Below are 25,032 nucleotides of genomic sequence, written 5' to 3'. Positions count from 1 at the left end.
CTATTCTACTCTACTCTACAATATGTGCTGCTCTATTATACTCTATTACAAGCTATTCCACAGTACCCTACTCCATTCTGCTATCCTCTGAACTGTTTTTAATAAAAGGGCATAATAAGGCTTCCCGAGAGATGGAAGAAAGTAATACAGCAGAAAGATTTATATATAACATAATAAATCAGCCTTAAACAACAAATATTGTCTACTGATTTCGGATCAAAGACAAGAACAAACTTATAGAATATACTCTAATAATTCCTCGGGTCATTTGAAGCAACTTTTACCTTTATAGAAACTTTCTCCAATGTGTTGTTCACGAGTTATTAACAAAAAACAATGACCAATAAGAGGGCACCTCACACCAGCCGATTTCGCCTCTCATTGGCCAGTGTTTTCATTAATAACTCCTTAATGAAGCCTCAGATTGCATTTTCGCTGAGGAAAAAGTTGCTTCAAATGACCATAAAAATCTCTTATTTTCCAAGTGCGACTGATTTTTATAGGTTATTGTTTATTTTTGGGACACCCTGTACATAGAATAAGCCAGCGAAATCGTGATTCTCTTTCAATGGAACGCGGCGTGGTCGATTTTCGAACAGGGGAGATATCTGGTGGTGCTATGCCAGTTATGCTCGATCAAAAGAAATCAATTCGCGAGCTATTATGGCTCGCCGTTTGAAACGAGAGAACGCGTTTATGGTTACCATAGAGAGGTTCCTGAAATTAGTTTGAAGCTGTTTGCTTCGCGAGGGTGGTTGTCTAACAGCGGCGACTGGTAAATTATGTCTTCGTCCAATAATTTTGGACAATTATTAATACTTAATTAACAATATTTGTTTTAAGTTTATTTATTTATATTTTAAATTAAGGAGGCACTTAATGTTTGCCCAATTGATGGTAAGATTTTGGTAACAAGTATACAAAGAAGGTTTTTAGGATTAATTAGACGAAATTGAAAGGGTTAAATTTTTTTAAAAATTGTTAATACTTCTTCTACACATGTTAAAACAGATTTTCGTTAATTTGTCAATTTAATTTCATTTGAATTGTCTTTTGTTTCAAGTCACCTTCGTTTGATTTTACGTCGAATGTTAACCCTTTGCAGACTTTGCACACTGTAACGTCGATTTTAACAATTTATTGATTAAATATTAATTATTATATACTACAAATAACAAGAATCAATTCCGTACGCATAAAAATGCGTAAAATAAAACATCAAATTTACAACGAAAATGGCTTCGAGCGCAGACAGTTAAAAACCATCAATAAAATAAAAAACGTTAATTATCTTTCTATTTCTGCCGTAAGCGTAAAATTCGCGAGAAATTCGCTTCTAAACGTCGAAAAAGAAAAACGTCGGGGTTCGCGTACGAAGCGGAAGTCGACGAGTTAACATTCGTATTCCGGAAGCGAGTCCGCCGAATGGCGCACTCCCCTCCCCCCCTCGCAAAACCGCATCCCCGTGTCTCTTACTTCACGCGTAATAACGCGCCCCCACGGGAAATTCGTCCCCGCTCCCGCGTCCCCCCCGCCCCCCCCCCCCCCCCCCCTTTCGCGAAGGGTCACGACGGAGACTTTTAATAAGGATGGTTTAATGTTTTTACCGCCGCGGCGCATTCACGGGGACGCATAAAAGTGACCCTCCTCTTTTTCCCTTCGCGTCCGCGCCGCGTTTAAAGAGAGAGATACTCCTGCCAGTATTTTTCTACTTTGCACGTCGCCCTCTCCCCTCTCCCCACCTCTCCCCTCCTCACCCTGTACCCCGGCGTTTCCGCCAGTCCATTGTGCTCGAACAAACGAAATGAGCGACGAGCTCTCGACGAACTCTTAACATAAAAACGAAGAAGAAAAAGAGAGAGAGAGAGAGAGAGAGGGCCGCGGAGAAAAGCAACAATCCGCGAACACGCGGATGAAAAGCGAACGCGACGCGCGCGCGGATGTGTGTAACGCCGCGGAAAATAAACTGTTCGCGTTGACGCTGCTCGGTTTTCCACGTATAATTGTTAATTGCCCTTAAACAGACGTCTGCGAAATTTTTAGATCAAATGTTGGCCGATGTTCTCATTTTTAATTCGCATTTTTTGTTCGCCGTGGTATTTTTTCGAAGTTAATTTTGAAAAGACGGAAGTGTAGGAGTTTTTTGTTTGATTGTTGCATTTATTGTTTATATGCTGTGCTGAGTTGTGTCGGTTTTAGAGGCTGATGGAGATTGTATTTATATTAATCATGATTATACTGTGGTCTAAAGTAGTATAATATTATAAAATATATAGAAGTATAATACTGTTAATATAAAACGTACAAAATTATAAATATGTAAAAATATAATACTCTTAATATGAAATTATAATATTATAAAGATATAGAAGTATAATACTATTAATATAAAATTATAATATTATAAATAGATAGAAGTATAATACTATAACTATGAAAGCATAATATTTATATTACAAAAGATGAAAAATAAAATATATCAATACCTTTAAAATTTCAAATATATGTCACATAATAATATATCTTAATTTTATACACAACTATCAAAAATAAATATATTTATATACAAATAAAGAGTTAACTACTTCTTACATCTTCACAATTTTATATCTTTTATAATATAAATATTATACTTTTATAATGTTACACTTCTATATATTTATAATATTATAATTTTATATTAATAGTATTATATTTTTATATATTTTATAATATTATACTACATACTTTAGATCACAGTACAATCATAATCTTTAGATTTGCATATAGTTTGCTATTGTATTATTTATTTTTATATTTCCAAAGCAGCATTGTATTTAATTTGAATTTGTGATTTCTGTTTCTATATATTCATATTAATCGTAGGTTTTGTATTATTATATTATTAATTATATGTTTCATATTACTATACTATCAATTATTAATATGTGCTTTCTACTATTATATTATTAATGATATATTTCTCATTATTATATTATTAATCCTATATTTTAAATTAACATTACCTGTTCCACTTATTCTCTTACATATTGTTCCTCAACTTAACTATATACCATAAACAAATTACCCATTCAAAAAGTTAATTACACTAAAAGATACCTCCTAATACCTACAACAATTTTACAACAATTTCACATAATATTATCAAACCGAAATAAATAATAAAACTTAAAAACACAGAAAAGTACAATTAAAACAATTATTCCCCTAACCGATTACAAATGAAAATTAATTATACACAACAACAATTACTATTTAACCAATAATCAATTTTAATTACATTCTCCGTCCTGAAAAATTCACTCAATAAAACTAAACCAAAAAATAAACATAACCTAACAATAAAAATACAAGTCCCGAACGATTAAACTTTCAAAGTAACAAATTCAATCAGAATTATATCAAAAATAAATAACAATATGTATTTAACTACATTAAATCGTCAATTTAAAATAATTATTATTTAGACTCTATTTCGACAGAAAGTTGGCACAATGCAAAATAATTTCCAACCAGTTACAACGTTCGCTGATCACCGAACGCGCAGGCGGAACATCGCCGATCCGATGAAATATCATAAATCACAAAGTCATCGCGTCTGAGAAGTTTTCATAGTCGGTTGATCGGCTCGCAGTTCACCCCGTCGGGCCGGTGGTTCCACCATCCCCCCGGTGCCATCCTCCCTCCGGTTCCGGCACTCTCCTCGTCTCATTCTCATTACGAAGTTCCCGGTCATCAAATTTTATTAGTCCCGCTTCAAGGGTTCGCCTTACTTCTAACTCAATATACGTAGATTTGTAGTCTCGGTTTAACTACCCTTCGCCTCTCCTCCTTGTCTTCCCCTCCGCCCGCCGATTTTTTTTCCTTCTCCGTCCCATACGGGTACCGTACACGGTTTCCCTGCCACCCTATCACCACCACCACCCTCTCACCAGTACCACCGCCCTTGGCAAAGTCGCCACCGGCCCTTCTTTTCTTTGTATTTTCTCCTCGACCCGGAACCCCAGATGTAAGCGCGGCGAGCCCGAGCGACTTTGAAAGCTGCAATAATTCCGTGCTCCACGGCCGAGAACTAATTTCCACTGGGTTGAAGAGGAGGAGGAGGGAGTGGTGTGCCAGGGGCGCAGGGAATTCTGGTAAGATGAAGGGTGGACCCTCCCTCCTCGGACGGCTACCTCAAACCCCCCGTTGTTGGATCTTCGATTCCAAGGCGCCCCGTCTCGTTTTCGCTCGCGCCCTTTTTATCGTTTGACAATCGCTCTTGCTATAGTGTCGTAGGACGCGATCAGCCAGTAACCAATGGATGCAGAGGATGAGGATTATTGCTGATTGACAACGATGTTAGTGATGAGAGCTGAGTGTAGGTGGAGGGCCAATTTTTGTGAGGTAGTGTGTTGTGGGTAATTTTACAGTGTTTTATAGGGGGTTTAGTTGTATTGTTATTATATTGTAATATTGTATAGTATAGTTATGATATTATAATATTGTATAGTTTAGTTATAATAGCATAATATTGATTTTACACGTATTATATATTATATATGAATTATATATATTGTATATATATTATTTTGACTTTGACGATGTAGTATTATTAGATTATATGTATAGGTAGTATAGTATTAGAATATTTTATAGTATAGTATAGTATTAATAATACTTTATGGTATAGTTATGATATATATTGTATGGTATAGTTATGATATATATTGTATAGTATAGTTATGATACTACAATATTGTATAGTATAGTTATGATACTATAATATTGTATAGTATAGTTATGATACTATAATATTGTATAGTATAGTTATAATTGTATAATATATAATGTTGATTTTATATATATTATATATAAATTATGTAAATTATATGTATATTATTTTAACTTTGACGATGTAGTATTACAGTATTATATGTATAGGTAGTGTAGTATTAGAATATTTTATAGTATAGAATAGTATTAATAATATTTTATAGTGTATATTATATGATATTACGATATATTATTATACATATTATTTGTACTATAGTCTAGAATTGTGAAGGTGGTATTACATAACATTGCATTATTATTATGATATATCACTCAGTATATATTGCAGTATAGTTTTATATTGCTAGTATTATATGACATCACAATACTATTATCATCATATATTATTATATATATTATTTATATCATAGTCGGATATAACGTATATATTATCGTGGCAACGAATGCGGACCATTTCTATAACAATCCTATTACATAAACTCCTAAATAATAGCCAAATTTATATTACAAAAGTAACCTTCCTCCATAAAATAATACACTTCTCCAAAAGAATTTTATATCGTTTCAACAGAAACAATTACAGTTTCCAGATCCAACTAGAACTCTCTTAACTAATTAAATAATACAAAGAACATTGACTAACGTTAACAAACCATTCCAACAGTAACTATTCGACGAGAGACTCCGTCTGTTATTTCGCCGGAGAGCGGTTGTATACGCACGGTAAACAATTAGCTCTCCTAATTATCAAGAATGTAATAACGCGGTATCTTCTGCAAACCGACTGTTGACAGAGCGCAGCCATTATTAATGCAGTAGAAACAGTCGGTATTAGTCGGCCATCGTTTACAGTGGCGTGTACAAGCGGGGACTAGACCAGCGACAGTGGATTTGTTCAGCGCGTAATCAGCCCAGCCGATGCAGTAGTCAGACTCCGTTAAAAGTCAGACAACAGCGGCTGACATTGATAAGTGCTTGCTATTAGTTAGCGGAGCATGGGACCGCGAAAGAAGATGTTAACTAAGTGACCTAATTCAAAAAGCTCGCTCATTGTTTCAGAGATATAAATAAATGATTTCATGAAAAATATTACCACGTTATTTGCATTAAACATAAATCGTTCGCGAGTCTTTGATTTATTGAATCTATTTTTACTTTAAAGTGTTCATTATCAAATAGAATCTAAATGAGGAATTACATATATAATTTATTAAGGATAATGAAGAAGCTTTAAATATTTTAGAACAATAATAAGTGAAATTTTAGTTATTAGTAAAAACTTTCGATTTAATTATTTGCATCTAGGCGGAGGATTTTTAAATAGAATATTAAGTATAGTAAGAGTAGGATGAGTATTTTGTAATATTGTTCGATTTTTATATAAAAATTTTTATATTTAAACTAACTATACTATAATACTGTACTATAGATCCTTAACTATACTATAACACTGTATCATAAATCACTAACTATACCAATACACAACCAACCATACCACCGCACTAAACTTTCAATAAACTCCATTATCTCGACCTCTAAATACCGCACGAAATTAGAGCATCGAAACGCTGCACCGTGGCGCGACCAGGACTTCTTAACCTGTTGCACTAACGAAGGACGATTTCCCAATATTCGCCGCGAGACCTACAGCTTCCCAATAATTACCCGATACGAGCGGATCAATTCTAGAGACCCTGCCCCCGACCGGCAACGAAGTTATTAAAGAATTAAACCCACAATAACCGTAATCCGTGGGCCACGTGCCGCGTACAGTGTTTGGCCGTCACGGCGTTGTCAGTGAAAGCGAAGAATTGTGACGTTATATGCGTAACGTTATATGTCCTCCATATTAAATGGAGGACCGAAATTTAAGTTGTAAACTAACATGGGACTTACCCCTCGGAACTTTCCTTTTTTTATGATACGTCTTAGCTATCGAGGCCGAGAGTAGCGAAATCCTAAAGTTAAGCAACAAAGTATGCGTTCTCTCGGCAGGACGAGTAATTTAAATCTACATTGCATGGCAGATGTTAGATCTATTCTACTATACTCTTCACTATATTCGACTCTAGTCGAGTCCATTCCACTCTATTCAACTCTATTCCCTTATATTCTTCACTATTCTACTCTGCTATATTTTATTTCGCTCTGTCAAGGCTTATTCTACACTATATTCTACTCAACTCCAAATACTTCAATCTATTTCTCTCTATTCTACTCTAATCAACTCTATTCCACTCTATTTTATTGCCTTATACTCTATTCTGCTCCATTTTACTTTATAGCACGCTATTCCACATTATCCTACTCTGTTCTACTATACTCTTCACTATATTCGACTCTAGTCGAGTCCATTCCACTCTATTCAACTCTATTCCCCCATATTCCACACTATTATACTTTCTTCTACTCTGTTGCACACTATTCGACTCTCTTTGATATTATTCCACTCTATGCCACTCTATTCTTCTCTATTCTACTCTGTTGCACTCTATTTCATTCTGCCATAGCTTCTTCTACATTATATTCTACTCAATTCCATGTAATTTCAATCTATTTCTTTCTATCACACTCTAATTAACTCTATTTTATTGCCTTACACTCTATTCTGCTTCATTCTACTCTATATTCCACGCTATTTAATTTTATCCTACTATATTCTCATATACTGTACACTATTACACTCTATTCTAGCCTATTGTACTCTATTCAACTTAATTCAATTTTATTAAACTTATTCTACTCTGTTACAATTTATTTCACTCTATTTTGCTTTGTTAGTATTTATTTCACTCTATTCTGCTCTGTTAGTATTTGTTTCACTATATTTTGCTCTGTTCTACTCTATTCTATTCCATTCAACATTATTCTACCCTGCCTGACTCTATTTTGCAGTAGATTACACAGATACGCTTAAGACTATGCTCTAAATGTTCTACGCTCAATTTTATTCTTCATCGACACAAAACAATTCCTTTTTAACCCCTTTAAATCGAAATAAAATTTTGTCTTTTTGCCACTAATATTTAAGCTCTGAAGTAATTGTAAGCACACTGTACATATTAATTTTATTTCCCCTCCAAAAAATTATTCCAATGGAAAATTATTCAATCATTGTAACTGCGAAGATAAAAGTACTGCAAGGGGTTAAAAAGGCTCATCCCTAAAAACGAAACTTGGATTTGATAGGAAAATGTGCATCGATAACGTACTCGAAAGTGAAATAAATTCACAACTCAATAAACATTTTGCAAGTAAGTCTGAACTGTTTTACATAGAGGACATAATAATAGAAAGAGATAATAGAGCAGAACGATTCATATATAACACAATAAATCAACCTTAAACAACAAATATCGTCCATCAATTTCACATCGAAAAAGAGGAAGATACTCATGGGACACTCCGGAACTTTCCTTTTTTTATGATACGTCTTGGCTATCGTGGCCGAGAGAAGCGAAATCTTAAAGTTAAGCAACAAAGTATGCGTGCTCTCAGCAGGACGAGTAATTTAAATCTAAATCGCATGGCAGATGTTAGCCAAAAGTCCAAACCTCAAAAACAGCCGGCTAGCCCCGTCCGTGTCATGAAGAATATTAGTGCTGGACACTAACACACAGCTCGCATAATTCCCAGGTTCCTGTTAGAGAGGGCCACTGCATCGGCGACCGCAGGGTCGAAGGACAAATTGAGGGCGTAGGATGACGACGCGGAAAAATTAATAAGGGCCGCACAGTTAAAGGTCGCGCAACATACTTGACGATCGGCAAGGATCCGCGTAATCCTCTTACGCCGGTGGATCCGAAGGATCCAGCGTTGACCGACTCATCCGGGAGGATGTAAGCCTTTAAACCTATCCCAGACGAAACCAATATCGGACCAATTTCGAGAAAACGGCGCCGGCCGCCGCCGATATATATATCGAATGACGTGGGGGGCCAAGCTTTCGGATCAAATTGCCCTGGCGGATTTCGCGCGGACCTTCCAATGCCACGGGACGCCCTCAATGTCTGTTTCTTAATATTCCGCGATTACAACCGAGTCAGTATTATTTTACTTGATGCCGGATGGATATGGTGGTTGACCACGTGGAGGTCGATTTTCTACGCAACTGGTAATTTCTTCAATTTATTGGAGAATTTTATATTATTTTACATTACATTATATTATATTATGGTATATTATGTTATGCTATATTATATTATATTGTTTTGTATTGAATTATATATATATATTTTACATACTATATATATTATATATTATTTATTTTATTATATATTATATATCATATGACATGATATTATATAGAACATTTGAATCTAGGATATTATATTATATTATACTATATTAAAAATTGCATAAATGCACTTGGTGTAATTGAATGCTAAAATCGACGAAAAATTGAATCATCAATATTTTGTTATATTATATTATATTTTGGTATATTATATTATGGTATATTATATTATGTTACATTATATTATGGTATATTATATTATGTTACATTATATTATGGTATATTATATTCTGTTACATTATATTATGGTATATTATATTATACTGTTAGGTATTGAATTGTGTTATACTATACTGTATTAAAAATATATGTAATAAAATTTATAACGTTAATATCCTAAAAAATTTTTAAATGAACAGTAACAATGTAAATTCAAAATAAAATCCCTAAATAGCTGTCTTCATAATTTTATTAACTTTTCGTATCAAGAATAATTCCATAAATTGCATAAATGCACTTGGTGCAATTGAATGCTAAAATCGACGAAAAATTGAATCATCGAAAGTAATTTAATTTTCGTAAATCTTTCAACGAACATTTCGAAGCGTCGTTTCCAGCGAAATAGAAGACGGAAATTGCGTTTTATCGGCATCTCGTGGACGGACTCACCTTTTGTTGTTGCGTCTGCGTGGGTTCTGTGGCGAGAAGTTGCTTCAGGGCCGGATGTCCGTGGCCGTTCGACGTCGACGTCGCACCTGGCGTGCTGGGCGTGCTAGGATTGCTTCCTGGCGTGTTAGGAGTGTGGGGGCCGGTCGTCGGGCTGCTAGGGCTGACGCTCTCGATCACCTTGCTACCGGCGTGATGATTCTCCGTGTGCCTTCTCAGGCTCCTCGCGTCGCAGTACGACTTGCCGCATCCCTCCGCTTTGCACTCGTACGGCTTCTTGTTCCGGTGGGTCAGCATATGCCCGTTCCTGTCGCAGAAGAAAAAGGAGCGATTCCTTTAGACATCTATCGTTATTACATTCGATTTTTGTTTGGTGAAATTTTATATGAAATTAGAATTATGTAATTTCAGATATATTAATCTTAATAGATATTGTTGTTTATTTATTGTATTCGAGATTTGATATATACGAGCTTTATTGTAGTAGAGATTTATTGAATATGGTATTTATTGTGTAAGATGTTTATTATGTGGTAGTGTATGTTAAGTCATTTTTTTAAATTAAAAATGTCTATTCCCTATTACTATCAGGCGGCTCTGATTTCGAAGGCTAAGTTTAGGTGAATTTGTATATATATTCTCGTGGAGATATTTTGACGTTATCTAGCTCAAATTAAAGCTGAAAGTGTCTAATTTAAGACTTGGTCATTTATATTACCAAGGAATGGCCGAGTCATTTTTTACAATTTAAAAACTCTATTTCCTACCATTATGAGGTGGCTGGAATAGCAATGCCTACGTTGGGGTAATTTTTTCAATATGTTCTAGCGGTGCTAGTTTGATGTTATATAGCTCAAATTAAAGCTGAAAGTGTCTACTTTAAGACCTGGTAATTTATATTTTTATAGAATGGCTGAGTCATTTTTTAAAATAATAAAAACCAATTTTCTGTCATTATCAGGAGGCCTGAAATTCGAGGTGGGAGATTAGGTGAATTTTTAATTATGTTCTCGTGGTGCTATTTTAACGCAACTTAGCTTAAATTAAAGCTGAAAGTATCTGCTTTGAGACCAGGTAATATACATTCCATTGGCATAGCCCAATAATGTTTTTTAAATAAAAAAATTCTATTCACTATCACTATCAGGTGGCCCTGATTTCAAAGGTTCAGGTTAGGCGAGTTCTTAAATATGTTCTCGTGACACTATTTTGACGCTATACAGCTCAAATTAAAGCTGAAAGTGTCTGCTCCGAGACCAGGTAATTCAACGGATGAACGACGTGTCGCTGCCGGTTCCCAAGTAAGCGGGAGGAAAACTTGGAGTTTCACCGTCGTCGAACGCAGAAAATTATGTCGACCCAATTATGTCGCTATCTATATGGACGATCTACTCGACTCCGGAAATCCCGTACAACGACGAGCACGTTCCACGTCCTATCTGCGAGGCACATCTAAGCTTATCCCCGGCGTGACAGCCTTACGGCCGTTTCCTCTCGCCTAAAGACTTCTCTCCACCCCATTTGCCCCGATATCCTGTGTAATGCCATCGACGGGGGCTAGGCGTACACTTCGCGCGCACCTTGGTGATAAAAATATCCAGAAACCAAAACCTTTTTATTCCTTTTTCCAACGCATTGCTAAGAATCATCAGTCTAAAAGAACGTATCCTTAACATGATAATTCAATCTTAAATGTCTTTCGTCTGAAAATCCTTACACCGTGTTGCAGTTTAGAAGCGCTGTTTCTCGTCGGAGCATCTCCGATTTCTTTAAAACCATAGTCCGCGTTGCCACGACGATCGACATAGTCCGCGCGAAGATCTTCGCGCACGCCGTCGGTTTCGTTCCAGATTTCATCCCTGCAACTTCGACGTTTTATAAAATGTACGCGCCGCAACAACGGTACAAGATATTTCGGGCGTTTGCGCAATACCTACACGGAGGCATAATTCGTGATCAGTGTGGAATAATAGTGCAGCGAAAGTGAACGTTAGCGTAATCTGTGTCGTTTTACATACGTGGATTACACCTTCTGGATTACAACATTTACAACCGAATGGGTGAGTTTTTCGTTAATAATATTTGCGAAATTTTTGAAATTAATAGGACGTTTCTAAACTCCTTGTTCGTTGCTTCGAACGCGGCTCAAAGTCGGAGCGCGCACCTCTCCTTCCGTCGCGCCCCGGGAATGAGACAGGCTTCAGTCGGCTGTCTCGCGTGCGCAGCAGCAGGAAAAATCGTCCGCGCGCAGCGACCTTTTTTTATTAATAACTCGTTAACGAAGCCGCGGATTGCGTTTCGGCGAAGGAAAGGGTTACTAAAAGTGGCCTTGGGAACCCATCATTTCGCGGAGTATGTATAAGTTTAAAACACCCTGTATAAGAGATTTTCTATATATATTAGATTTTTTTACACAGTTTTTCATGTATCTACTTATATATTCACATTGAAATACAAATATATATAAATATATATGTACATATTGAAATATAAATATTATAATATATATAAATATGTATATACATAATGTATAATATATATAGAATATATAAATTTGATAAATAAATATTTGATAAATATATATTCCCAAAAACAATTCCTCAATTGCCAACTACATTTTCCGCAAACGAAGCCTCATTTCCGACGAACCTCGAGCATGGTGCACCATGGAAACTCGTCGAATCGGATCTCAGCCATGCGGTTGTCTCATCCCGGTAGATTACCATGAAAAACCAGGTTCATCCCGAATTCGTCATTAGCCAGCAAAGTATCAGAACCGGGCGACTCGTCGTCCGTGAACAGGAATGAAAATTCTGCTCACGAATTTCCCTCGTTTACGATCCCTCTCCCTCCCTCTCTCTCTCTCTCTCTCCATAGTTGCAACAGAGACCCCCCCGGTCGTTGGAAATTCATGCGCCAACTTGTTGCACGTATCGCATTTTTTCCGCGTGCTCGGGCGCGCGTGAACGGCGACCAACTTTTCCGGTTTTTTCTGTCGCCGAGGGACGGAGACGCGCGGATCGTTCTGCGACAGTGGTTACGTCATTTTGTAGAGGCACGGGTAAACCTTTCGCTTTTGTTGTGAGCACAGATTCGATCTTTTGGGGGCACGGAATTAAAATCGTATCTGTCAAACTAATTAATTTTCGACTTATGTGGCTATATAATAATTATATAGGCATAATTATATATAATTATATAAATTATGCCTATATTATCTTCATTAAGCATATAGTTTAATAAAGATAATACAAATAAATAAATAAATTAATAATAATAATTTTTGTAAAGAGAATAGAAAGGGTGATAAGCTGTAATGTAAGGGTAGAAAGGTGCAGAGTGCATCGTGTTTGAGGTATTTTGGAAATACAGTTTGTTTATGGAAGATTTAGTCAAGAATTATTGAATCACTTTTTTCAGATCAAAGGAAGGGTTGAAGTGAAATTGAAAAAAATATGAATTTGAAAAAATATGCAAGATGCATTGTTTTCGAGATTTTTTAGAAACGCAGTTTGTTGTCGCAGATTTATTTATTATTCTTGTTGTCAGTAATTGTAAAGTTAGTTACTGAGGTTAATAAGTGAAGGGTTGAAGTGTAATGAACATGGATGCAGAAATAGAATGAATACGTAAATGTGTAGGCTAATTTTTCAAGGATTAATTATTGTAAATATTATGAATTAATGTCATGAATATTATACATTAATGTTATAAATATTATAAATTAATATTATAAATATTATATATTAACATTGTGAATATTATAATTTCGTAATTGTAAATATTACAAATTTATGATTACAAGTATTATAAATTCAGTATTATAGACAAATTCATTACTATAAATATTATAAATATTGTTAACAGGCAAATAGGTGGGATTTAGTTTAATAAACCATGGAATAATTTTGTCAAGAACCCTTATCGCACCACAGACTTTATGCATTTATAACAAAAATTGATATAATAAATATAGAATAATAGAAACATTGAAATAATTAGTAAAAAATAATTATATAAATAGTTACCTAAATAATTACATTTTTACTTAACTCGAATAATTTCATGTATAAACGTACACTATAATCGTCTTTAATATAATTATCCAAGAAAATTTCTACCTTGCATAAAAATCAGCACTCTAATCATCATAAATAATAAAATATTACTTTTCATCGATCAATAAATAAAATAAAATCATAACATATATCATTTATCAAAAAGGGTCGTCCCGATGCAAGAGTAATGTTTTAAAAAATTAAGGCGACGTTTCAATGGGAACGTTTTTATTTCGTAATTAAAATGATTCTGTAATGTCGAGTCATTATTACGAGATGTATACCTCGGCGCAGGCTGCATATTAACAGTACGTTGAATGAATATTTAATATCGTATTTCCGCGAAATAATTTACAAACTCCGGCATGGAAGTAGGTTAAACGAGAGGAAGAATAAAAATGTTTCATTCGAGTTGTCGTTTCGTGATAAAATGCTGTCTGAAAGGAATGAAAACGCTTCGTTCCAGTTGTACAAAATAAATTATTAACATTATGAAATTATGGAACATTATTATAATATTTTTAGTATTATATATAACTTAGTATATTACTATTCATAGTAAATATATTAATATTTACGATATTATATGTAACATAATATTTTTAATATTATATATGATATAATAAATATAATATTACATAGAATGTCATATTTATAATATTATACAATATATAACATATTATATTTAATATTCCATAGAATATCATATTTATAATATTATATACAACAAAATATATATATAATATTACATAAAATATATTTATAATATTTTAATATTTATTATTGAGTCGAATTAAACAATTATAGACTCGAAGTTACTTTATCATTTTCAGTGATATTTAAACAAACACTTAACAAAATATATAAATATTCCTACATTAAAAATTATGGAAAGTAGAAATATATATTACACGCTATCGTTAAAATATTCTGAATTAATTAAACATACTTAATTATATTTAATTTATTATTTTAATTTAACAGCATTCAATGTTATATTACTAATAAATATTAATTTGATTCATATACAAGATTTTACATAAACACAACACTATTACAAAATATATAATTCACTAAATAATACCAAAGTGTTGAATTGAAATAAAATACAAGGAAAATCGTGCGTGCACGCTATGATTACAGTAATTTAAAAAATTATAATAATTAATAGTTTTAGCTTAACATATATATAATATCTTCAGCTTAACATATATGTAATAGCTTCAGTTTAACATATATGTAATAGCTTCAGTTTAACATATACATTTAATTAGTTGAACATTAGAATATATTAACATTAGAAATCTAAGCGTTCAAATACTTTTGTCTATGACTGTATTATTAAAGGGTAGCTCGAAAACTACCAAAGACGTCGGGGGTTGCTAGAAACGATTTCGGAGTAAAAGAAGGTTATACCAAAATCCCGAGTCCGCGTTCCCATAGCCAGAAGTCCGTGGAAGACATTTAAATGGCCTCGAGTTCCCGGCGGCACGCGCGTCTCATAATGGGCCACGGAATAAAAGTGTAAGGGGTGGGGGGTGGGGGTCGTAACCATTCATCAACCGTAGCCGCGTTAACTGCTATCGCGGGCGTGCTCGCGCGCGCGCGGCGTTTTCACGACATCCCGAAACAGCCGACGGGACACGCAACCGGATAAAGAGAACGAAAAGAGAAAGAGAGCCTGTGTGGAAAGTGCAACAAGTTGGCGACGATGGCATGGCGGCGCGGGGTCTACGACGAACAAGAAGGGCGCGCGTTTATCGTTCCTCGAGGAGTCCCCGATACGATGATTCCCCCCTCCCTATAATTGCGTTAATCCGACAGCGAGTCGCGGCACGGAAACGACACCGTTAACACGCCACGAGCTAACCTATAAATCGAGATCGGCAAGCTGGCGTCGACGCTCTGAGCTTAAAAATTTGAGGAAATTATAGTCTTTTGTTCCAAAGAATTGTAATTGATAAGTTAGGTTAAAGCTAATTTTTATATAGAGTACAATTTACTTCCACGATATAAGCTCGAAAATTTTAGGAAACTATAGTCATTTTTTCGAGAGAATTGTTCCTAACTATTTTCTAATTTTTAATAAGTATAGAAGGTTTAATGGATTATTGTAGTAGCATAATTTTAATATAACCTGAAAAGTTAGTTTTCATATCTTGTGACTATTATTAATTATACTTATATACATTCAATATTACTATTATTAATTCAATATTATTAATTATATGTATTACGATTATTAATTTGGTAAATTGGGTACAGCGATATTTAATAAGCTCTGAATGTTCTAAAGACGTCCATTTTAGGTCTGAAAGTCTTACGCCTTGAAATGGATGTCTTTAAAACGTCTTATTTCAGCTGTTAAAAGGACGTCTTTAAACTACGTTAAATAGAATCAACGAAATACAATTTATGCAATCAAATCTAATAAATCGTAATAAATAATAACAGTAAATAATAATAATAATAATAAATAGTATTAATAGTAATAGTAATAATTGAATATAATTAACATAAATAACTGACGTCTTAAAGCAGTCCTTCTGCTATCCAGCTATATTCAAAAAAGGTCAACAACAAATCAAAGAACAATATATCTTACAATAAAAAACATTTTTTAATAAATGGATTTTTTAATGTTATTTCAAAATACAACCTGGCTCAGTGCGTCAAAATATTCCTTTTCACCAAATAGCAAAAGTTTAAATCGAAAAATCGAGAACTCAGGGTAGGAATAGTTTTCGCAGTTACTGTACCTAAGTAACCAGTGGAACCGTAGTCGGACGGGTAGCTGGTTTCGATCCGGCCGTTATCGACGCAGAAATTAACCCGAGGCTCCGATTTCGCTGAACAAATATTTGTCGCGAATACCCGTCGCGATGAGCGGCGCAGCCGAGAGGGTGAAACTGGAGAACACTTTTTCGAGTCATTTAAATATTGATAGAAGTCGGTTCTGTTTAATGTCACCGCGGAATTGACAGGGCAACTGTACGCGCGGCGATGTCAAGAAGTTTATGCTCGGCGTGACACAGGTATCTGCTTCAAGCATCGATGAATTCTTGAAACTGTCGGAGACGGTGTTCGACTTTTGCTGTTCCGCGTCGACGAGATAGGGGCAAAATGGCGGACGACGTCGACTCTCAATGCGAAGTTGTAGTTTGGGCAAGATTCGTCTTTTAAATGAAATAAACGAATGCGCTCAAATATAAAACTGTTCCGAAAATATTTTTATACGTTGTCTGTGATTATTTTTTATAATTAATGATTAATTATTGTGATTGTTTATTATGTTTACTTAGTATTTTATATAGTGTATTGTAAGGTGAAGAATATCATATATTTCATATTACAATATAAAATATTAAGTGGATATAATATTTAAATATACAATATTAAGTGGATAAACAAATGAAATTTATACGCTTCTTATTTTATAAAATTGATTACAAAATAAGAAATAGATTTTATATTTTTTAAAGCGTATTAAAAAATTAATATCTTAATATCATACACTGTATATTTTATAATGTTTACTATAAAATAGAAAATAAATTTTACTATTTTATAAAGTGTATAATAGAATTATTATCTTCCACTTAATATTTTATAATGTTTACTGGAAAATAAAACATACATTTTACTATTTTATAAAGTATATAACGAAATTATTATCATCGACTTAATATTTAATAAACTGCATGACAAAATTATTATCACCCACCCCATATTTTGTAAAATTTGTTATATAAAGATTTATACCATAAACTTCGTATTTCATAACATTTATCACAAACCGTGGAATACCATAAATCTAATATTTTACAAAGCACAATGCACAATAAAGCACCTTCTGCATTTTCCTGGTCCTCTAAAATGCAACCACGACGGAAACCTATTACGCAGCCAAAAATTCCGTAAAACCGAGACGTCAAAAGGACCGCGAATTTGCAGCAATCAACGTCACAAAACGTCCGACAGCCTGACCCAGTAACGAAGCAACAATCTCGGGAGTTTAGCGACCGTGCGAACCGTAATTAAAATTAATGAACATTCGCGAACGAGGGGGTAGTTCGTCGTTCCTGGCAACATTTAAATTAAAAGGCGTACTTTATCCAGACGGTTCGCGTGTTCGATCGCTGTAAATTCCTCCCCAAATTGTCCTTCAGCTTGTAATAAAAAAAATGGACAATTAGGGGAGAGTGGATAGGATTATTTAAGTCTAGAGATTCGTTTTAACAGTTGTCATTGTTAACATTTTTATGAATAAAATAGACAAGCTTAATATAGGAAATTTTCTGGATTTGTCTTTCGGTTTTTAAATGAATATAGACAGTTAGAGTAGAGGAGATTCGAATATTTGTATAATATATAAATAAAAATGTAATATAATCTAGACGTAATCTTGAGTATTTGTATAATAGTGGTGTCTTCTCTTTTCTAATTGTCTGTGTGGGTACAATAAATATTGCAGTAAATTCTTCCGAATTGTTCCATAACTTTTAAAGGAAAAATAGACAATTAGAGAAGAGGAGATTTGAGTGTTCGTATTGGTAGTGTCATCTATTTTCTAACTGTCTACGTAAGTACAATGCATGTATAGTAAATCCTTGCCAATTGTCCCATAGCTTCTAAACAAAAGTGGACAATTAGGGAAAAAGAGATACAATAATTATGAAAACGAGGCACTAAGCTCAAATATCCTATAATATAATGTAATGTAATATCCTATAACATTAGGATGTTCCAATAGACTAGAGTAGAATATAGTGTGGAGTAGATTAAATAGTGTTTAACAGAGTGGATTGAAGTGAAATTGATTGGAAAAATATGGAACAGAATAGAATAGTGTGTAAAAGAGTAGAAGAAAGTATAATAGAGTGAAATAGAGTCGAATAGAGTGCAATATAGTAGAATAGAGTGGAATAAAGTGTAATGCACAGGAATAGAGAAGAATAGATGGTATAGCGTGGAATATAGTGAAATAGAGTAGAATATAATTTATAATATTACAGAGTTGAATAGAGTGTAACAGAGTAGAATAGAGCAGAATAGAGTGGTGTAATATAGAACAGAATAGTTTAGAGTGTAAAAGAGTAGAAGAGAGTATAATAGAGTGGAATGTAGTGGGATAGAGAGGAATAAATTGGAATTGCATGGAATAGAGTAGAATATAATTTAAAGTAGGCTATAACAGGGTAGGATACAGTGTACGAGAGTAGAATAGAACAGTATAGAATATAACAGAATATAATAGAGTGTAATAGAGTAAAATAGAGTGGAATGTAGTGGAAAAGAACAGAATATAATTTAGAGTAGGCTATAACAGGGTGGATTATAGTATAACAGAGTAGAGGAGGATAGAGTGGAATAATACAGAACAGAGGAGAATAAAATGTAATATAGTAGAAGACACTATAACCGAGTGGAATATAGTGGATTAGAGTTGAATAGAGAGAAATGAAGTTGAATAGAGTGGAATAGCGTAGAATATAATACATAATAGAATGTAGCAGACTAGAAGAAAGTATGATAGAGTGGAATATCTTGTGGATTATAGTACAACAGAGTAGAGGAGGATAGAGTGGAATAATACAGAACAGAGGAGAATAAAATGTAATAGAGTAGAAGACACTATAACCGAGTGGAATATAGTGGATTAGAGTTGAATAGAGTTGAATAGAGCGAAATAGAATTAAATAGAGTGGAATAGCGTAGAATATAATATATAACAGAATGTAGCAAACTTGAAGAAAGTATAATAGAGTGGAATATCTTGATTAAATGATTCTATATCGTTGTCCTAGGAATGTTGATGGTATCCACTATCTAATGCACACTATATCACCGATTTTCATCCACCATACTCTCGAAATCATACATGGCATAGCTTGAAAAGAACTTGCGAAACGAAAGGGAGGCGAATTAAACGAACGGGCGTCGAACAATTAATTCGTTCAGTCTGGGCAAACAACTGCAGCAGTGTACATTAGAATTCAATAACGCGGCGGGGCCGCCCCGAAAGAAGCAAACAGAAAATCCTAGAATGATCGTGATCGTAAACCGCGACAATTAATTACCGGACCGTATTTCCCGGTGGCCAGTGTTATTCGAGTCACGAAATAAATCAGGGGCCTTTATCCCGGAATCCTTTGAGAGTGGTCCACCCCCCCCCCCCCCCCCCCATTCATTTTTCACCCTTTAGCGGTGGGAATACAGCTCACAAGTGGGTCGATCGATTCCCTGGAGCGGTCTCGGTGTCCCACGGGACCGCCGCTACGACGAATCGGAAAGGAAACACGTTAAAAGTTGAACAAATTAGCTTTTACAAATTAAACCCTGTCTTCCAACCCTTTCTGTTCGTACGATACTCCCTTTCTCACTTTTCCTCTTTTTATATTATCCTCTCTTCCTCCCTCTCCTCTATCTTTCGACTTAGAGTTCTCTTTTCTTTTAGCATAAATGAAATAACAAAGATGCTTCAATGGAAAATATTTCACTACAGTTTTCTATCCAATTATATATTCCAGTAAAAATTGCTAAAACTTTAAAAAATCGCAGTCTTATAATTTTTATAAAATTATAATATTATAATACCGCTACTAACAATTATAACAACAATGGCTAAAATTCTTAATAAATCAGTGCCTGTTACTTATTCAAAAATAATCAATATAAACGAATAAACAGTAACGATATTAATGAATAAAAGAATTGAATACACATTATTGGACAAATTACGAGACAATAGTGCCGACAGTAATTGGTCAGTGCACAGTAACCGGCTCCACTACCCTATTTCCTCGTGCAATAGGAAATGTCGGGTTTCCAGCTTTTCACAACTTGAGCGCCCGAGTTATTGATTCAGTGTTCAATGTCTTCTCGTATTGCATTCGCCATTCGATATCTACAGTATATATATATCTGCAAGTACATACAAACGAGGTTGACTTTAACGTTTACGATCATGTGGACAGTGCATTTGTAATGATTAGAAATCCGACATTCCATTCTCGGTCGAACAGCTGTTCGATTAAAGCGTTGGTTACGAGGGTTTGCGCGATATTTGGTAAGATTACGTAACATGAACCCTTGCTTTTACTAAAGGATATCTTGACAATGGAAAGATCAAAACCATATATACCTTCTCTCCAATTGTTTCTCAATTTTTTCACAATTAATAATTGTATATACTGCTTCGAAAAATTATAGCTTGCAGCAATTCTATAGAAAACTTGTCGACGAAAATTGGCCAACTTTGACTGTTTATAACTAAGCGATAAGTTATCGTAGGATGATGATTTTTCTTTTGAATTAAAGAGGAGAAATCGAAGTTTATTCAACTGTAAATAACAACTTTGATCAAAATTTTATGTAGTCTGAGCATCTCGTTTAAGTTGACAATGTTTAAGGTGACAAACATGGATTTATATTTAAAAAGATAGAGTGGTGAGAGTGTGTTGATTGTGAAATTTGGAAATGTTATGTTAAAGCAGAGGTTTCAAGCTTTAATTTAAGGAAAAATTCATTTGTCTGCGATCATTTTTAGCCGAGTTATGAAAAATCAAAATTGGTCAATTTTTATCACAATTTCGGCTGTGCTGTTATTATTTCGGAGCAGTATATTTCATTTTCTTTCTTTCTATATTTCCCTTTCTCTGTATATTTCTCTTTCTCTCTCTCGCTCTCTCTCTATTTCATTCTCTCTCTCTCTCGCTCTCTCTCTCTTTCTGTGTGTCTCTCTCTATTTTTCTGTGTGTCTCTCTCTACTTTTCTGTACTTTTTTCCATTTCTCGCTATATTTCTCTTTCTGTCGCTCTATTTCTTCATTTCTCTCTCTCTCTCTCGCTTTCTCTGTATCTCTATCTCTCTACCGGTATCGTCCCACTCAGACACGGAGCTCAGACGGAATTTTCGGTAATTCGCCGGTATATCGATGGACTATAAAACTTGGTCCGATCGAGGAGCCCCGGCCAACTGCTGGAAAATTTACTGGGAACGATGTCCTCTGGCCAGCGCCGCGCGGCTACTTCTTAGCGGGATCCCGAGGAGAATCCCTTTCCTGCCCGGGAGAAGATACGTAACGTGGACAATGTTCGAGACCTCGTTAAAGTTTCAGAATACCGGGGAGAAAGGGTCGGCCGTCGGCCGTCGGTTGCACGGGCGCAGGAAGTTTCCGCAGGGAAAACCGGAATACGTTAATGCGATGGGTTTCATCTGCTGCCTCTCGCAGAAGCCTGCCCTACGCCTATTTTTTTTAATACCCTTCCTTTATGTACCCGAGACCCGGTAATTACCGACGAGATCCTGTTCGCCTCCTGGCTCTCTCTCCAATAACCTGCCCAAATATTGTCTTCCTGCTCTGCTCGGATACGTTTCTGCTCGTCGAAGAATTGCGACGGACTTATCTCACGTGACAGTGAAATGATAAGGATCTTAACATGGTAATCTAGTGTTGATTAAGTACAGAAAATACTATTGTATTGTCGTTTAGCTTTGGAAGAAGAATGGACAATTTGAGAAGCGGAGATAAGAGAGCTATCGACCTTATGAAACGCGTCATTCCTGTCTATTCCACCATATTCCACTCTTATTTTTACTCTGTTATACTATTCTGCATTATATTCCACTCTATTCAACTCTAATCCACTCTATTCCACTTCATTACACTCTATTCAGCTCTACTGTATTCTGTTACACTCTATTTTACCCTACTGTGCACTATATTCTACTCTAGTCCACTCTATCCAACTCTACTCTCTCTATATTTCACTCTATTCAACTCTATTCTCCCTATACTTCGCTCTATTATACTCTTTTCTACTCCCATACACTATAGTCAACTTTAGTTTATATTATTCCACTCTATCCCACTCTAATCTGCTCTATGTTACCCTGCTACGCTTTACTACACTCTATTCAACCTCACTCCAAAAGATTCCACACTGTTCTGCTCTATTTTATTCCGTTAATTTTTATTTCACACTATTCTACATTATATTTTACTCTATCATACTCTATTCCAAGCTATTTCACATTGTTCTACTCCATTTTACGAGACTGTACTCTATTACACTGTATATTATTCTACTTTACTCTATTCCACTCTATTAAATCGCATTTTAATCTGTTTCACTCTATTCTTCTCTATTCTACAATATATTCTGCTCTATTATACTTTTTCCACGCTATTCCACATTATTCTACTCCACTTTACTACACTCTACTCTATTACAGCGTATTCTATCATAGTTTACTCTATTCTTCTCTATTCTGCAATATATTCTGCTCTATTATACTCCTCGCTATTATATTATACATACTATACTTTTACATTATATTATACTACATATTATATTCCTCGCTATTCGACTCTATTCCACGCTATGCCATATTATTCTACTCCATTCTACTATAATATAACAAATATCGTCTATTGCTTTCGTATCAAAAAAAGGAAGCTGGAAACACCCTAATATTTCCAAGGGTCTCGTACCAGTATCCTGCTCCCCTTCGTGACAGAGCCACGTGACAAGCGATCTTAGAATAATGGACGGGCGTCATTGTGCGATTAATTGAAACGCCAAGATTGTTTCCTGCCGTTTGTTTTTAATTCCTAAGGAGGTTAGAGTCTTAAACAGCGGAGGGAGGAGCTATATATACATCTATCTATCTCGGTCTCCGTACCTTCATAATTTTCTTTCTTCGCGTTGTCTCTCCCCCTCCTTGTCCCGCGCACTCAACCCCTTCTGCCCACGAGAATCCGGAGAGAAACGTTTCTGACGCAGCTTGGAGGGACGCGGAGAAATGACAGAGACAAAGAGCCGTATTGAAGACGTCGAAGCGAGAAAAGAAAGCTTCGTTGTTGGAAGGGAAACAAAGAGACGAGGATTTCTCGGTTCCCCTTTCTTTTTTTCCTTCTCTTTTTTTTTCTTTAATGGTTACGTCCCGCGCAGTTCTTGTGCTAAAAATATATTTCTGAAGCGGAATCAAACTATAGCAGGAATCGGTCCGAATACTTATTAACCAATCGATATTTGTGCCGTTTATTTTGCTGGCGATTTGAGTCTATTACTCATTGTTTCTTCAAAAGAGAATTAATTATATTAAAGGCTAGCATAGTAGTAAATTTGATATTATTAATTTTGTCGAGTTGGCAATGTTTTTACTAACTTATTAATCTCATATATATACATATATATATATATATGAAATTATATAATAATTTATAATAGTAATAGTTATGAAATTGTATAATAATTAATGTATAGTTATAAAATTGTATAATAATTTATGTATAGTAATAAAATTGTAAGATAATTAATATATAGCAATGAAGCTATATAATAATTAATACAATATATTTTAATATAATAAAATATAAGTATTTGCTAAAGTTATATAGTTTTATTGTTCTTCGCACATGTTCCAGACGACGTCAAAGTTGATTTCGTTCACGATTCATTAAATCGGTCTATTAACGTGGGAATTCGGGCATTCACGAGCGAATATCAGGAAACCTAGTTACCATTCATTAACATTCGAATAATCACCATATTCGAATATTCATAAGTCCTCGCGTATTCTGTTCTTATCAAAACAGTCTAGCTTTCGACCACTTTTCTTTAACGATCTAGATGAACTGTTATTTTGACTCTCAACAGATAAATTCAAATGATGTAACAATGTTCAATATTTTACATATGATGGAGAGGTTATGAAGTGAATAAAACCCATGAAATATTTAATAGTCATTATGGATGAATTATATAATAAGTTGTTATTATGGATGTTATGAGCTTTTACTGTTATCGTTATAATTATTATTATTATTTATTATTACCATTATTAGTAGTATTATAGGTTGTTATTACGAAATTAATATTGTATATCACATTTTTCTATATTTACGTACAATATAAAATTTCTACTGCATTTTATATTTCTCTATATAATATACAATATAATATACTTTACATACAACTCCCTCATAAAATAGAAAATGGCAGAAAATATAGAACACCTTAACACCCTCACAAAACTAATATTTTATATAAAAAAATGTCAAACTTAAAAACCATCGCTCTCGAAAATTATTACAAATTACAACACTCTCTATAACCTCCCCAATTCCACGACATCTCAATCCCAATCCAAAACTAAAAACCACCGAATTCCAACCAAAACTTCCACAACCCTAACCTGATCATCTCGCGCAGCTTGCGCCGTGATTCGCCATTGAAACATCGAAGTCGCTCCGCTGGCTTTTCCTGGAGGTCCGAAATCGAGCGGTTC

General features: G+C 34.6%; 1 protein-coding gene across 1 annotated transcript in view; it reads right to left on the bottom strand.

Annotated features, from left to right (window-relative positions):
- LOC144470399 (uncharacterized) overlaps positions 1-25,032 on the bottom strand; it is a 386,375-nt gene that overhangs the window by 164,104 nt on the left and 197,239 nt on the right. Inside the window, exon 6 of the mRNA XM_078181465.1 lies at positions 9,683-9,986. Within this exon, the coding sequence (XP_078037591.1) occupies positions 9,683-9,986 (304 nt within the window). The remainder of the gene's footprint in view (positions 1-9,682; positions 9,987-25,032) is intronic.

This window comes from Augochlora pura, chromosome 1 (assembly GCF_028453695.1).
Source record: "Augochlora pura isolate Apur16 chromosome 1, APUR_v2.2.1, whole genome shotgun sequence".
Taxonomy (NCBI): domain Eukaryota; kingdom Metazoa; phylum Arthropoda; class Insecta; order Hymenoptera; family Halictidae; genus Augochlora; species Augochlora pura.
The sequence above is the reverse complement of the archived record's forward strand: the minus strand, read 5'-3'. Positions and strand labels throughout refer to the sequence as shown.